General features: G+C 41.5%; 1 protein-coding gene across 2 annotated transcripts in view; it reads left to right on the top strand.

Annotated features, from left to right (window-relative positions):
* Positions 1-12,819, top strand: part of OSBPL5 (oxysterol binding protein like 5) — a 249,302-nt gene that overhangs the window by 147,986 nt on the left and 88,497 nt on the right. For both annotated transcript variants that reach the window (XM_061610182.1, XM_061610183.1), the window contains exons 4-5: positions 7,209-7,289; positions 12,259-12,360. In XM_061610182.1, the coding sequence (XP_061466166.1) occupies positions 7,209-7,289; positions 12,259-12,360 (183 nt within the window). The remainder of the gene's footprint in view (positions 1-7,208; positions 7,290-12,258; positions 12,361-12,819) is intronic.

The following is a 12,819-nucleotide window of genomic DNA, read 5'->3' as shown; positions in this document are numbered from 1 at the left end:
TAAAATTGTCAACTAATTACAGTTGTTCTTAGTTAATTATTTTGGTTGTGATCCAGTGGCTTCTATCCACATGCTTTTAAGTTCATAGAATAGTAGAGATGGAAGGGGCCTATAAGGCCATCAAGTCCAACCCCCTGTTCTTTTATGTGAACTATAGCTGCATTGATATTTATCATCTGGAACAAGCCCCATAGATCCCTCCATCCCACTGCCCCACACACCATACAAGACCTCCTGGTTTCTTTAATTCACAATTTACTACAGTCTCTGAACAAGCCAGCTGTCATTTGAGTGATCCCTCCAAAACCAGCATCAATCCTCGTCTGCAATCCTAGTGTGGATGAGGGGTGACGCAAACCACAATTTGCTGGTTCAGACTTAACAGCAAACTGGTTTGAGGAAAACAGGAAGACTTCTATAAAAGAGTGAGAGATAAGGGATCGAAGTAGTGCTTGAGCTTGTAATTCATTCCTGATCGTCCAAACTACGGATCATGCAGCACTGCCAATGTATATCGTGTTTTACAGATAAATAAATGCAAAAAAAAGACAATCCATGCCCCAAGGAGCCTACATCTAAATTTCAGGGGGAAGGAGAATGAAGGGATGGGGTGGGAAAGGGTGAAGGTAGAATGGCCATGTGTCCTGCGTTACAGCCCTCTTTTATGAAGGGATAAAGATAAAAGAACTCTAAAGCTGCAATCCAAACCCTGGCTAGGGAGCAGTGGGGCTGAAAGGGGGGTGGGGCCACTGCTGCACCCACAGCCCTGCTGCTCACACAGGGGGGGAAAGCTGGTGCAGTGCCTAGCCCTGGGTCAGGACCAATGCCATCCTGTGACAGCAGCGGGGCCAGCTCCAGAGCCAGTGAATCGCAGACTGACTCAGCCCCTCCCTTTCCCTGCCTCTGGAACACCCAAGTGTAAAGCTTTCAACAGGCTGCCACCAGTGGGGATCCCACCAGCATTATTTCCACTCGCTCATTTGGTGGCTGGACCAATGAGCTTCATGCCGGTTACATGACACCACTGACACCCTGTAGGCAGAGACCAGCAGGGCCTCCCCAGCCCAGCACAAAGGGGGCTTGGATTGCATTGCCCAAGGGGAGAGCATGGAAGGCCTTGAAGTTGTCCATCAGCAGTTACAGTCTGGACAGCAGATGGAATAGGCGCACAGATCACCTGGTCACAGTCTTCTCCACTGTGGTGAAATGTATTGTATTTCTATTTAAATCTAAATTAATTGTTTCTAAATTTGCATATACTATAAATCAGCAGATGCAAACTTGTGTCCTTTTTTGTGCTGTGTAAGTGGCTGCTCCAGTGAAAGTGAGCAAATGCAATTATATGTACACATGTGTGTGTGCATGCATGCGTGTGTGTGTGTGTGTACATATAATTTTCTGTGTAATAAAATATTTTCAAGGTGACATACAGTGCTTCAATAAATAAGACAGTCTGAAAATACATAAACATTCTCTTAAAAACAAGCAGTAGTTAGAGTAATAAAACATTAACTTCAGGTGCATGACATTTTTTAATCATTTCAAGATGGAGCAAAGTCTCAGCTTGGAGCCTAACAAAACAATCCCATGCATGTCTACTCAGAAGTAAATCGCATTGGGTTAAATGGGGCTTATTTCCTTGTATGATTGTATAGGATTGCACAATAGGATTGCACAACCTTAAACTTGTTAAACTGGGCACTAAGTGGCAGGCAGCCTTGGAAAGAGTGTTCCAGAGTTGGGGCTCCACCATGGAAAAGGCCCTCTCCCTGTTTGCCACTTACCTAATTTGTGGTAGTGGGGTAGGTGCGGGAGGGTCTCTGATGGTTTTAACAAATGGGCAGGTTCATACAAAGTATGATTGATAGCAGAGGTATCCAGTTGCTGTGGACTACAATTCCCATCACTCCTGACCATTGGCTATGTTGGTTGGGGCTGATGGGAGTTGTAGTCCACAACATCTGAAGGACACCACATTGTCTACCCCTGGTTCATAAGAACATACGGAGCTGACTTTGGCAAAATCAAACTATTTGTCCATCTACCCCAACAGTGTCTACCCTGGCAGTGGCTGTCCAGAATCTTAGGCAAAAGTCTTTCCCATCACTTGCTACCTGATCCTTTAAACCAGATCTGCCAAGGATTGAACCTTGGACTTCCTCATTGCAAAGCATGTACTTTACCACTGAGATATGGTCTCTCCTGGCTTTGCATGTAGGTGCTTATGCTTCATTTCAGTTAGGGATCACAAATGGGTTAATCCACATGCTTCAAGGTAAAGGTGAGTTTTGTGGAGAGGCCTGAAGGGAGAAAAGGCTGGGTGGCACCATTTAAGGCAGAGGTGGGAAACCTGTGGTCCTCTAGATGTTTTTGGACTCTAATTCCTAGCCAGCATGGCCAATGATCAAGGATGATGGGACTTGTAGTCCAGTAACAGCTAGAGGGCTGCAGGTTCCCCATCCCTGATTTAAGTATTCCGTGAGTGAGTTCCCAGGTGTAAGGGTCAGCAACGGCAACATGTGGAATTGTTTAAGAGGTCAGGGGCTTTTGGGGTTGCTGAGAGTAGCAAAGATGGAAGAATGAAAGCCATTTATTATTTTATTTATTTGTTATTTGATTTATATCCCACCCTTCCTCCCAGCAGGAGTCCAGGGCGGCATGGGCAGGGACATGAGAAATAAGGCCAGGGAGCATGTGCAGTAAGGCAAGAACAAGAAGCGTGCGATCCTGTTCTGAATTACCACAACAGCCCCCAGTAATAAAAAATGAAGAACTGGTCTGCAGAATAGCAAACGTTTACAGTTACAAGTTCGACAGAGTAAAATGTTTGGGAATACTATCTCTAGGGGTGTTTTTTATCCTTCCCCTTTGAAAAACCAGATGGCTGATGTCAAGTATCAATTGGGCACCTGTCCGTTTTGGAATGCGCTGAAGTCATAAACATGCTTCATGCCTTCTGCAACCAGCAGTCCTTTGGTGTGGCCAAGCATGTGTTAGTCATCCCTTTGACCTCCGCCTAGAAATGTGTGCTAAGTATGTATTTAATTGTCTTCTGTCCTTTTCACTATTGGTCACCTGATGCTGGCCTTTCATATCCTTTTTGACTTGATTATAATGTCTGAAGGTAAATTTATTTGAAAGGATGAGAAGCAGCCACTGAGGCAGTATAAAATCTGTAGTAAATCAGTTTTGCTATTGCCCCTCCTTTGGGACTAGGATTCATCCATGCTATTATACCACTTTAACAGTTATGGCTTCCTCCAAAGAATCCCGGGAACTGTAGTTTAAGGGTTTCCTAACACTCAGTGCCCTTACTATACTTCCCAGGATTCTTTGGGGGAAGCCATGACTGTTAAAGTGGTATAAGAGTGCTTTAAATGGATGATGTGGATGTGACCTAAATCTGGGGAACAGTCAAATATGTAACATATCTGGAAATGTTGAAGACATAGTTTCTGCCCCCAGTCCCCAAGGAAAAATGGAAATGGCATATAAAACTCTGTTCTCATACTTCGTTGAAATTAATTAAAAATCAGCCATGTTTACAGAGTTCCTGTATTCCTATTATTGACCTTGCCCCATACTCTGACTTTCATCTTCGTTTAAAAAATGCCTGGCCAATTTTTAATTAATTTAAGAAATTTATCATTGGAGTCAATGATAAGCCCGGGCATACTCAGTAAGCATGAACTGTCAGTGCTCTAAAAGCCAAACTTGCAGCTTGGCTTGGCTAATCAGGCCACACCCACATCAGATCTTTATTTCACTTTAGACAGTCATGGCTTCCCCCAAAGAATCCTTGAAGTTTGTGAAGGGTTCTGAGAGGAGACTCGTATTCCCCTGACAGAGCTCCAGTGGCCAGAGTGGTTTAACAGCCAGTCACTCTGATTAAAGCTCTGTAAGGGGAACAGGGCCTCTCCTAGCAATTCTCAGCCCAAATTACAGAAACAAGACGTGCTGTGCTGATCTTGTTTTAGCAGGGAGGAAGCAACAATATTAAGATAGTTGACAGAGTTCAGATCGTCACTTTAAATATGTTTGATTTACTTTGCAATTTTGGTGAAGTTTCCTATAGTAAATTGTTTTCTTTTGCTTCTGTTTCTGTGAGTATGTGAAGTACAGCAACACTTTGCAGCACTAAAAAAACTCCAAAAACAATTGTGGAATAATGGCTCTGACTATTCTGCAGGATAGTTTCCAATGCACATGAGAAGTATCTCAGTTTGCACAAGATAAAACAGTGGGAGGTGAAATATATTTTAGTAAAATTCAAGGTGTGCTCTATGTTTTTAATTGACTATGCCACCTTTCCTTAAGTGGAGTGGTTTAAGCATAGCAGCTTGAAAACATGCATCTTGGGCAGGCCAAGTTTGTTTTTTCCAATAGTCATTGCTTAAGTAGCAACATATCGTAACTAATCTGATTTTCCATCAAACTGCAGTTTCAGATTCAACTGTTAATGCACCCAAAATAGAAATAGAACAGAATCTCCAGTTTGAAACACAAAAGGCTATCTTCATCATCATATGATATTAACCAATAAAAAGGCTTTGAAATTAATAAAAATAAATTTGACACAGATTTCTAGGATGAATAATGAGAGAAATATAATTTTCTAGGTTAGATTCTCTGTAGGGGCTCTGCATTACAGATTAAACAGAAGTATGGATGAGCCCCTAGTTTTTGCCATCTGAGAAGCAGGAATACTTAAGAGTTGTAAACAGAAACCATAAATTTTGTAGTTAATGGGAAAGAATGTCTCATTTGGTCAGAGGGTCTCTCCAGATATCCGTTGGTTTCTGCATTTGTGATGATTTGTGTTCATTATGCTATTGGGATGGTCATATGTGATCCCACTTTCAAATTATTTGGGGGGTCATACTACTTCCTTTCCAATTAATGCATACCCTGTAATTTCCTGCTGAATTCCTGTAACTTTTTATACCACAAATGTTCTGGGTTTTTATTTTTAGGGGGTTCCACTTTTGTTGCTCTGTAGTCCCTCCAGACAGCAATAATGTGGTAGCATTGGGGAAGCATCACAAAATAATGAATCAAGTGGAATGATGTGCAGATGGTCCAGAATAAATCCATCATTAATGCACTATTATTGTGTCAAGAACATGTTGCAGAGAACACCCACAAAAAATCCCACAGTCTGGGAGGACTCAGAAAGCCCCTTGCAGGCACAATATTAAGAACTAGTTGGATATAGCTGGATATTCCCCCGCCCATTTCCTATTTTTCCAACATCTCTAGGAGCTCAGTACAAATGACAGCAATCACTGCAATGTAGTTTAATTGTTTGCACTTTAACCATGAACCTTTATAAGATGATTATAGCCATCTTCACCAATGGAATATATCGGTTTTAATTAGAGATGAGAAGGTGTGGGGGGAAAACCTGGAAAATTGGGGGGAAACTTTTCCTCCCTGTTTTTCTGAATTTTTAAGTGTTTTTCTTGGGCCTTCACATCTCTAGTCCTAATACATGTAACTGCTTGCTATTATATCTAGCGGTCAAAGAAGCCAAGACCAGACACTGTTGTCAGGAAGCTCTGACGCACAAAGAGTCCAGCGGGTGTGATTTCAGGAACCAAATGTTCTTAATCTTCTCTGTGTTGAGAATCCAAGCATTGTAGGGACATTTGCTTTTCTCAAAGCATCATTTCGTTTGACATTTTATCATACCATGCATAGATATTTGGGTTGGTTCCCTCCTTCATCACAACTGTTTTTATCCAAAAGTAAATATATTTGTTATCTTGCTTTCCTCTCCTTTTGTGTATAAAGTCCATGGTTTCCCACTATGTGAACGAGGGGAGTGTGGGCATGCAAACCAAAAGCTCAAACAACAACTTCCTCTTACCATGGAACTGTGGTTAGAACAAACCAGGATCTGAAACCATGGTTGGATGCTGGTTTCTTCTAAGAAAGCCCAGTTTAAACAAACAAGGAGCTGTGCTTTGTTTGAAAGTGGAAGTGGATGCTTCCAGTCTCCTCACAGCTGTGCAAGGGCAGGGGAGGAAAGGAATGTGTAAGCCCAAACTCACTATGACTCATTCACCTAGTGGAAAACTGTGGCTTCCCATTGCATCGGAAGCCACTTCATGTCAACACTGAGCAGCACTAGGTGATGGTGACCTAACTGGGGAACAGATGCCTTTGTAAGGCCCTGCATAGAAGAAGTGCTATTTAACCTTGGGTAAGAGATTGAGACCAGCCTGTGACCTCTCTCCTCCTTCTATGGATCAACTTCCCCTGCTTTAATTCCCTCATCATTAGCCATGGTTATGTGTTACATGTGCACTGAGACAAGCCATGGTTAAAGCAAATCTAATTCCCTTGAACTGAACGTACTTGAAACCTATAAACTCAATCATTAGGAAGCTGCTTTATACCATTGGTCCGTGTAGTTCAGTATTGCCTACACTGACTAGCAGCAGATCTTCAAGGTTTCAAAGAGGGGTTTAGAATCATAGAATAGTTGAGTTGGAAGAGGTCTATAAGGCCATTGAAGCCAACCCTCTGCTCAATGCAGGAATCCAAGTTAAAGATTCCTCTCTCCCAGGCCTACCTGGAGATGCTGAGGATTGAGCGTGGGTCCTTCTGCGTACAAAGCAAATACTCTACAACTGAGCCATGACCCTTCCCCCAAATTCTTGGTTTACAAAAGAGGTAATGATTTTCATTCATCATGATTTATGTCAGTGCACATGTAACATGAAACCCTGGTTAACACTGAAGGCAAGGAAGGGGGACTTGCTCCAGACAGGAGGATAAGGAGCAAACCACAAGCCGGAGATCTGTGCATTAAAACCTACAATTTAAGCAGAAGGCAAGGTAGTGTCTGGACCTAGCGATTATGAATGTGCCCATGGTGGAATCTGGAGGAAGCAGGTCAGGCAGGGTTTGGAGTAGATTTAGTATGTGAGGCCTTTGAGGGCAAGGATTCTGGTTCCTCTTTGGGATCTGGGTCAGGCCCTGACTTGGGAATTTCAGATTTAGGTGACTTAAGATTCGTTTGGTCCCTGGCTGCTGGACCAGGGCTCAGAGCAAGGACCCAATCTAATGCATCTTAGCAGTTATTCAGAATTGTCTTTTCTCTGCTTAATGATTAGATGAGTATTGCTGACATGATTATTGGGGGAGATGTACTTTGTTTTAATCTTAAGAAGCCTAATTCCTTCCAATTCCTTTCATTCCAGACTGAATACAAATTTTGCAATGGGTCTGATAAAGAGTGTGTATCTCCTACTGGCAAAAACAACAAGAAAGAGACTTTGAAGGTATGTGTAGTTTGGTTGTGTGAGAAATAAGGTTTATCTTAGTTGTCTGGGAAGCTGTTGCCTTGAGAGACTTGGACCCATTTCTCTTTGGTCCAAGGGTCACATTTCTGGGGTATCTAGAGATAAAGCCCTGTTGATGGAGCTGACTAAAGCTTCAGGGGAGGTCAGAGGAGCTTCCTTGTGTGAGGTATTCCTGCGAGTTCAGAAATGGAATAGCCCAATCTGTACCACTTGCCAAGTGGGAGTTACTATCTATGATAAGTGAACTAAGAAGTTTCCCAATTCTGAACACGTAAACTGACTAATAGTACTCTGCTTCGGCGTGTGGGAGAGCTGCGGCCGCAGTGTGGAGCAGGTGTGGCGGCTCTGGGAGAAGTAAGGAGCCAATGGAAACAAACATCTGCAAAAGCCGTATTGAAGCAAGTGTCTCTTCTCCACCCCCACACCTTTAACAGTGGTATTAAAAAGGGGGTGGAGGTTGCAGTTTTATCAACACAGCAAGTTCTCTGGAAGATGATGGGGCTTGTCTGAGCTACCGTGCATAAAACCATGAACGTGGTGTTTCCAGTTACCCCACTACCTCCAGCCTTTGGAGGGCTTGCAAGAAGCGGCTACAGGAGAGAGACTGCGAGTAAGAACATGGGTGGGGTGTTTCTAGGAGCAAAGCTGAAACGGTCTTCATTTCCTTTTATTTTTGCCATATTGCCAAGAGGTGTAATGTGGCCTGCTGAAGAATGTAATGTTATACTTATAGTATTGAAAAGGTTTTTGTGTTTGCTGTGACATTTGTTATTGTTTTACTACTGCTGTTGTATTTTATTATGAAATTGTTTTTGTAATTGTTGTTTGCTTTTGTTGTAAGCCACTTTGAGCACAATTTCTTTCTTTTTCTTTTTTTTGTAAGTCGCTTTGAGTTCCATTTGGGGGGGGAAACGACTAATAATAATAATAATAATAATAATAATAATAATAATAATAATAATAATAATAATTGTGGAGCCAGATTTCACACTTCTCTTTCTTCCCTGTGGCTTGGTTTACTTCATATTAACTCAAATTACAACTCTACTGTACAAATTATCGTTCTTCTGCTGCTGTATTTTCTGGAAGATCATTCCCACCAATAAGATAATTTTAATCCTTTTTTTTTTTTAGCTCATAGTAGTCTCCAGTCTGCATCACAAAAGTCACACTTGGACTTTATTAACATTGTTGCTTGCAACAACTCTGGAGATACATGTTCCTCTTGAAAAAACAGCCACCCAAGGCCAGGTTACTTGAGAGACCACCTTATCCCTGATATTCCTAGTAGGTCACTGCATTCTGGAGCAGAATTTCTCCTTAAATTCCTAAAATATCAGAAGCCCACTTGACAGCAACTTGGAGCAGGGCTTTCAGTGGAGCTGCCCTTTTTCTGTGGAACAGCATTCCTATCAAGAGAGGACAGAGGCACGCACTAGCTGTGCTTTACAGAAACAATGGAAGACATTTTATTTATTTATTTATTTATTATTTGATTTATATCCCGCCCTTCCTCCCAGCAGGAGCCCAGGGTGGCAAACAGAAGCGCTAAAAACACTTTAAAACATCATAAAAACAGACTTTAAAATATATTAAAACAAAACAATGTTAAAAACATTTTTTTAAAAGCTTTAAAAACATCTTTAAAAAGGGTTAAAACATTATTTAAAAAACATATTAACAAGCAATTCTAACAGACGCAAACTGGGACAGGTCTCAACTTAAAAGGCTTGTTGAAAGCTTTTAAATCGGGAAAAAAGTGAGGCAATCAGGGATTTGTGGCAAATGCTGATTGCAGCATCTGTTACACGTAGCTCTAAATCTTTTTGGAAGCTTGTCTCTGGTGCTTTAAGTTACACCAACAGAAATCCTGATTGTCATATCCCAGCAAATATCTGGGAGGACTATTTTCATGTAGTCTTTCCCGATCCGAATATATCTAATTCTAATCCTTCCCCTTATTTGCACTTTGACACCCCCGACTGGCTCCCTGTCGACATTAACTCTATTGAGGAATTATTACTCCAGCTAAAGCCAGGCAAGGCTCCTGGACCAGATGGCATTCCTACCGAGCTGCTGAAAAATAGCATCAGTTGGTGGGCCCCATTGCTGGCCTCCCTTTTTACTCTAATAAATAAATCTGGCATAATTCCTACAGCTTGGCTGAAAGCTTTCATCGTTCCTATCTATAAGAAAGGACCTAAAGATGATCCAAGTAACTACCGTCCCATCAGCTTGTTATCTATAGTAGGGGAGGTGTATGCCAGGTTTCTAGGCCTTAAACTGAAAATGTGGATAAGTGATAATAACATCCTGGGGGAGAGCAGATAGGATTTAAAACTGGATGCTCTACCCTTGACCACTGCCTGGTATTGGCCCACTTAGTGTATAAATACTCTAAACCGAGAGGAGGTAAACTTTTCACAGCTTTCATAGATCTAAAATCTGCCTTTGATTCCATCTCCCGTGATCGCCTGTGGTATAAAATGAAACAACTCTCTATTGAGAAAAGGTTACTATCCCTGATTCGTACGCTATATTAAAACACCTCTGTTCAAGTACGTTGCAGCAATCATGGTCACTTTTCTAAGGAGATTCCCTCCTCACGAGGGGTTAGACAAGGGTGTGTCCTTGCCCCTACCCTATTTAACCTTTATCTGGCTGATCTCCCCTCCACACTGGGGACAACACAATCCCATCCACCTAAGATTGCGCATGCAAAGGTATCTGTCTTGCTTTAAGCAGACGATGTGGTTTTAATTTCCCAAACTCGGCTGGGTCTTAAGAGATTATTGAGTGTCTTTGTGGAATACTGTAAAGAAAACTTTCTTACAATTAACTATTCAAAAACCAAAGTAGTAGTATTTTCTAAGAGAAAGGTCAGATACCCCTGGTTTATGGGGAGTGACAGAATTGAACAGGTCGACTCCTATAAATACTTGGGTATCTGGTTCCATGAAGCAGCAAGATGGAGCATCCAAGAAAAATATGTTAAGGCCAAAGCCGAGAAAAATATGACCCGCTTCTTTTATACAAAGGGCGGGAATTTCTTGCCAGCAGCCATCCGTGTTCACAGAACCAAGATAGTCCCTTCGATTCTCTATGGGGCACCAATCTGGTTCCCATACCTCAAGGGTTCACTTGAAGGAATTCAATCTCTTTTTCTTAGGTCCATTTTTGGTGTTCCAAGATGTGTTTCTGGAGCTACCCTCAATCTGGAGGCTGGCCTTAACTCTCTGAAATGCTCAGCTTGGGTTTATGTTATTCATTACTGGCTTTGCTGCTGCCGTGTGGACACTCACAGCCCCTTTACATCCCTGGTAATGAGAGATACTTTTGAGCCATTCTGGACAAAGGTGGTAGTCAAAAAAGTTATCTCAGTATGTTTCTCTCCCTCTGATTTGTTATCTATGGAGCCTGGAAGCGCCAGGGCGATAGTTAAACAGAGGTTGGCGGATATTGACACCCAAGAGCTCTCGGCAGCTGCCCAGGGCCCCTGCTCCCCCCTGACACTGGGCCTATCAGGGCCTCCTTGTAAAGATGGGATGCCCTATCTTAGCTGGTTATTTGTTCCCAAGTATAGGAGGGCATTTTCATTGGCTCGATTTAATGCCCTATCATCTAAACTATTGGAGGGCAGATATAATAAAATCCCAAGCAATAATAGATGCTGTCCCTGAAATAGCGTCGAAGTCGAGTCTATCTTACATGTTTTGTTTAACTGTAGATACTATACAGGGGCCAGAAAAGATCTAATATACCCAATTACGCAGTCCTTCCCAGGCTGCCCCCTTGAGTCTCTTCTGGTCACTCTCCTTGAGGATTCTGAGAAGGCAATAAACGTACAGGTGGCAAAATTTCTGAACCTGGCCATCTCAATCAGACCCTGTAAGATTGTAAATGGCAACTAACTCAACTGGACTGTTTTTTGTTTGCTATAGCTTCTGATTTCAAGCATTTTATATTTTTATATTTTAATATTTAATACCATGTTTTTGTATCTGTGGTCGGTCGACTGTAAATAAAGATTGTTGTATGCAAGGCTTGTTGAAAGAGGAAAGTCTTCAAAAGGCGCTGAAAAGATAGCAGAGATGGCGCCTGCCTAATATTCAAGGGGAGGGAATTCCATAGGGTAGGTGCCACCACACTAAAGGTCCGTTTCCTATATTGTACAGAACGAACAAATTTTTGTTTCGACAAGTTTTCCCAGCTTGATGAAAAGGTCTCTGCTCTAGATATTCATTTTGTATTATTTTCACACCTTTTTCCAGTTGTTGTTTTTACTGTGTTAAAAATTATCTTAGCTGTTTTTATGGTATGTCTGTAAATTGCCTTGAGACATATATGTAAAAAGTGATTCACTCACTCATTCATTCAATAATAAACAACAATAATACAATAATACCAGCAGTATACTGCAGCTGGATTTCTCCCTGTTTGAGAAACTGAATTTAATTCCTGTGGAATTCAATAATGCTGATAACAGCCAGTACCTGTGCTACTTCATTAAAATCCATGTAGGTACCCAGAGAGGATTCATAGCTCTCCTGTCGCCAGAAATGACTGGCACAAGGTTACCCAGTTAGCTTCATGGCCAAGTGGGTTTTGAACCTTTGTCTCCCTGGTCCTGGTCTGATCCTCTATGTTATACTGCCTCTTATACTATGTTACACTGCCTCTTAGAATAAAAAGATTTATTCCATGCAGCAATGGAACTCCAGTAAGTAAGCGGCCGATGTCAATAGCAATTTTTCCAGATAAAAACCCTTGATGTTTCAGCTGATGCTGCATAAACTTCCAGTGAGTTCCCTACAATGCGAGTTATTTTTCTAAATGAATGGCACGGTCTCATTTTCTCTACTCAATTTTTCATCCTCTTTTTTTCCCAGCACAGTAAAAAGAGAGAAAATGTGCTCATGAGTGTTGTTTTATCTCTGCGGTATAATAGGTACAGAAGAAGAATTACAGGCAGGAGAAGAAAAGAGCCACCAAGCAACTCTTCAGTGCTCTGAAAGATCCCAGTGTGGTCATTATGGCAGATTGGCTGAAGGTAATTTAGTATAAAACATCATTTAAGAATACATGGGTAAGAAGATCCAGCAACTTTTAGGGCTCTGCATAAACCATCAGCACCCTTCATTCCAAAGGTTGCTTACTGCTTTAAAATGGTCCTGTTTGAAGAATAAAAGCTGAAGACTGAAGTAATTGTTTTTTTATCCAAGACTTATATATGTCAAAATGGGTGATAAATTTAAACTAATAGAAGCAAATTCTTAGGAAGACAGATAGCATTGCTGTGGACTTACCAAAGTCCCTCTTTATGTTGGAATGCCTTGCAACATTAGTTAATTACCCCTTTTCTGGTTCAAAAAAAGGACTTGTTTTTCTGAAATCCATTAAAATGTTAATTGTGCGATTTATGAAAGTTCATTCTTTATGTTGCAAATGTAGGTATGTTAGATACTTTTAAAGGGGAAAACTAAACCAACGTCTTAATGTTGTCAGATCA

Source organism: Rhineura floridana, chromosome 2, assembly GCF_030035675.1.
Source record: "Rhineura floridana isolate rRhiFlo1 chromosome 2, rRhiFlo1.hap2, whole genome shotgun sequence".
NCBI classification, from domain to species: Eukaryota; Metazoa; Chordata; class Lepidosauria; order Squamata; family Rhineuridae; genus Rhineura; species Rhineura floridana.
The sequence above is the reverse complement of the archived record's forward strand: the minus strand, read 5'-3'. Positions and strand labels throughout refer to the sequence as shown.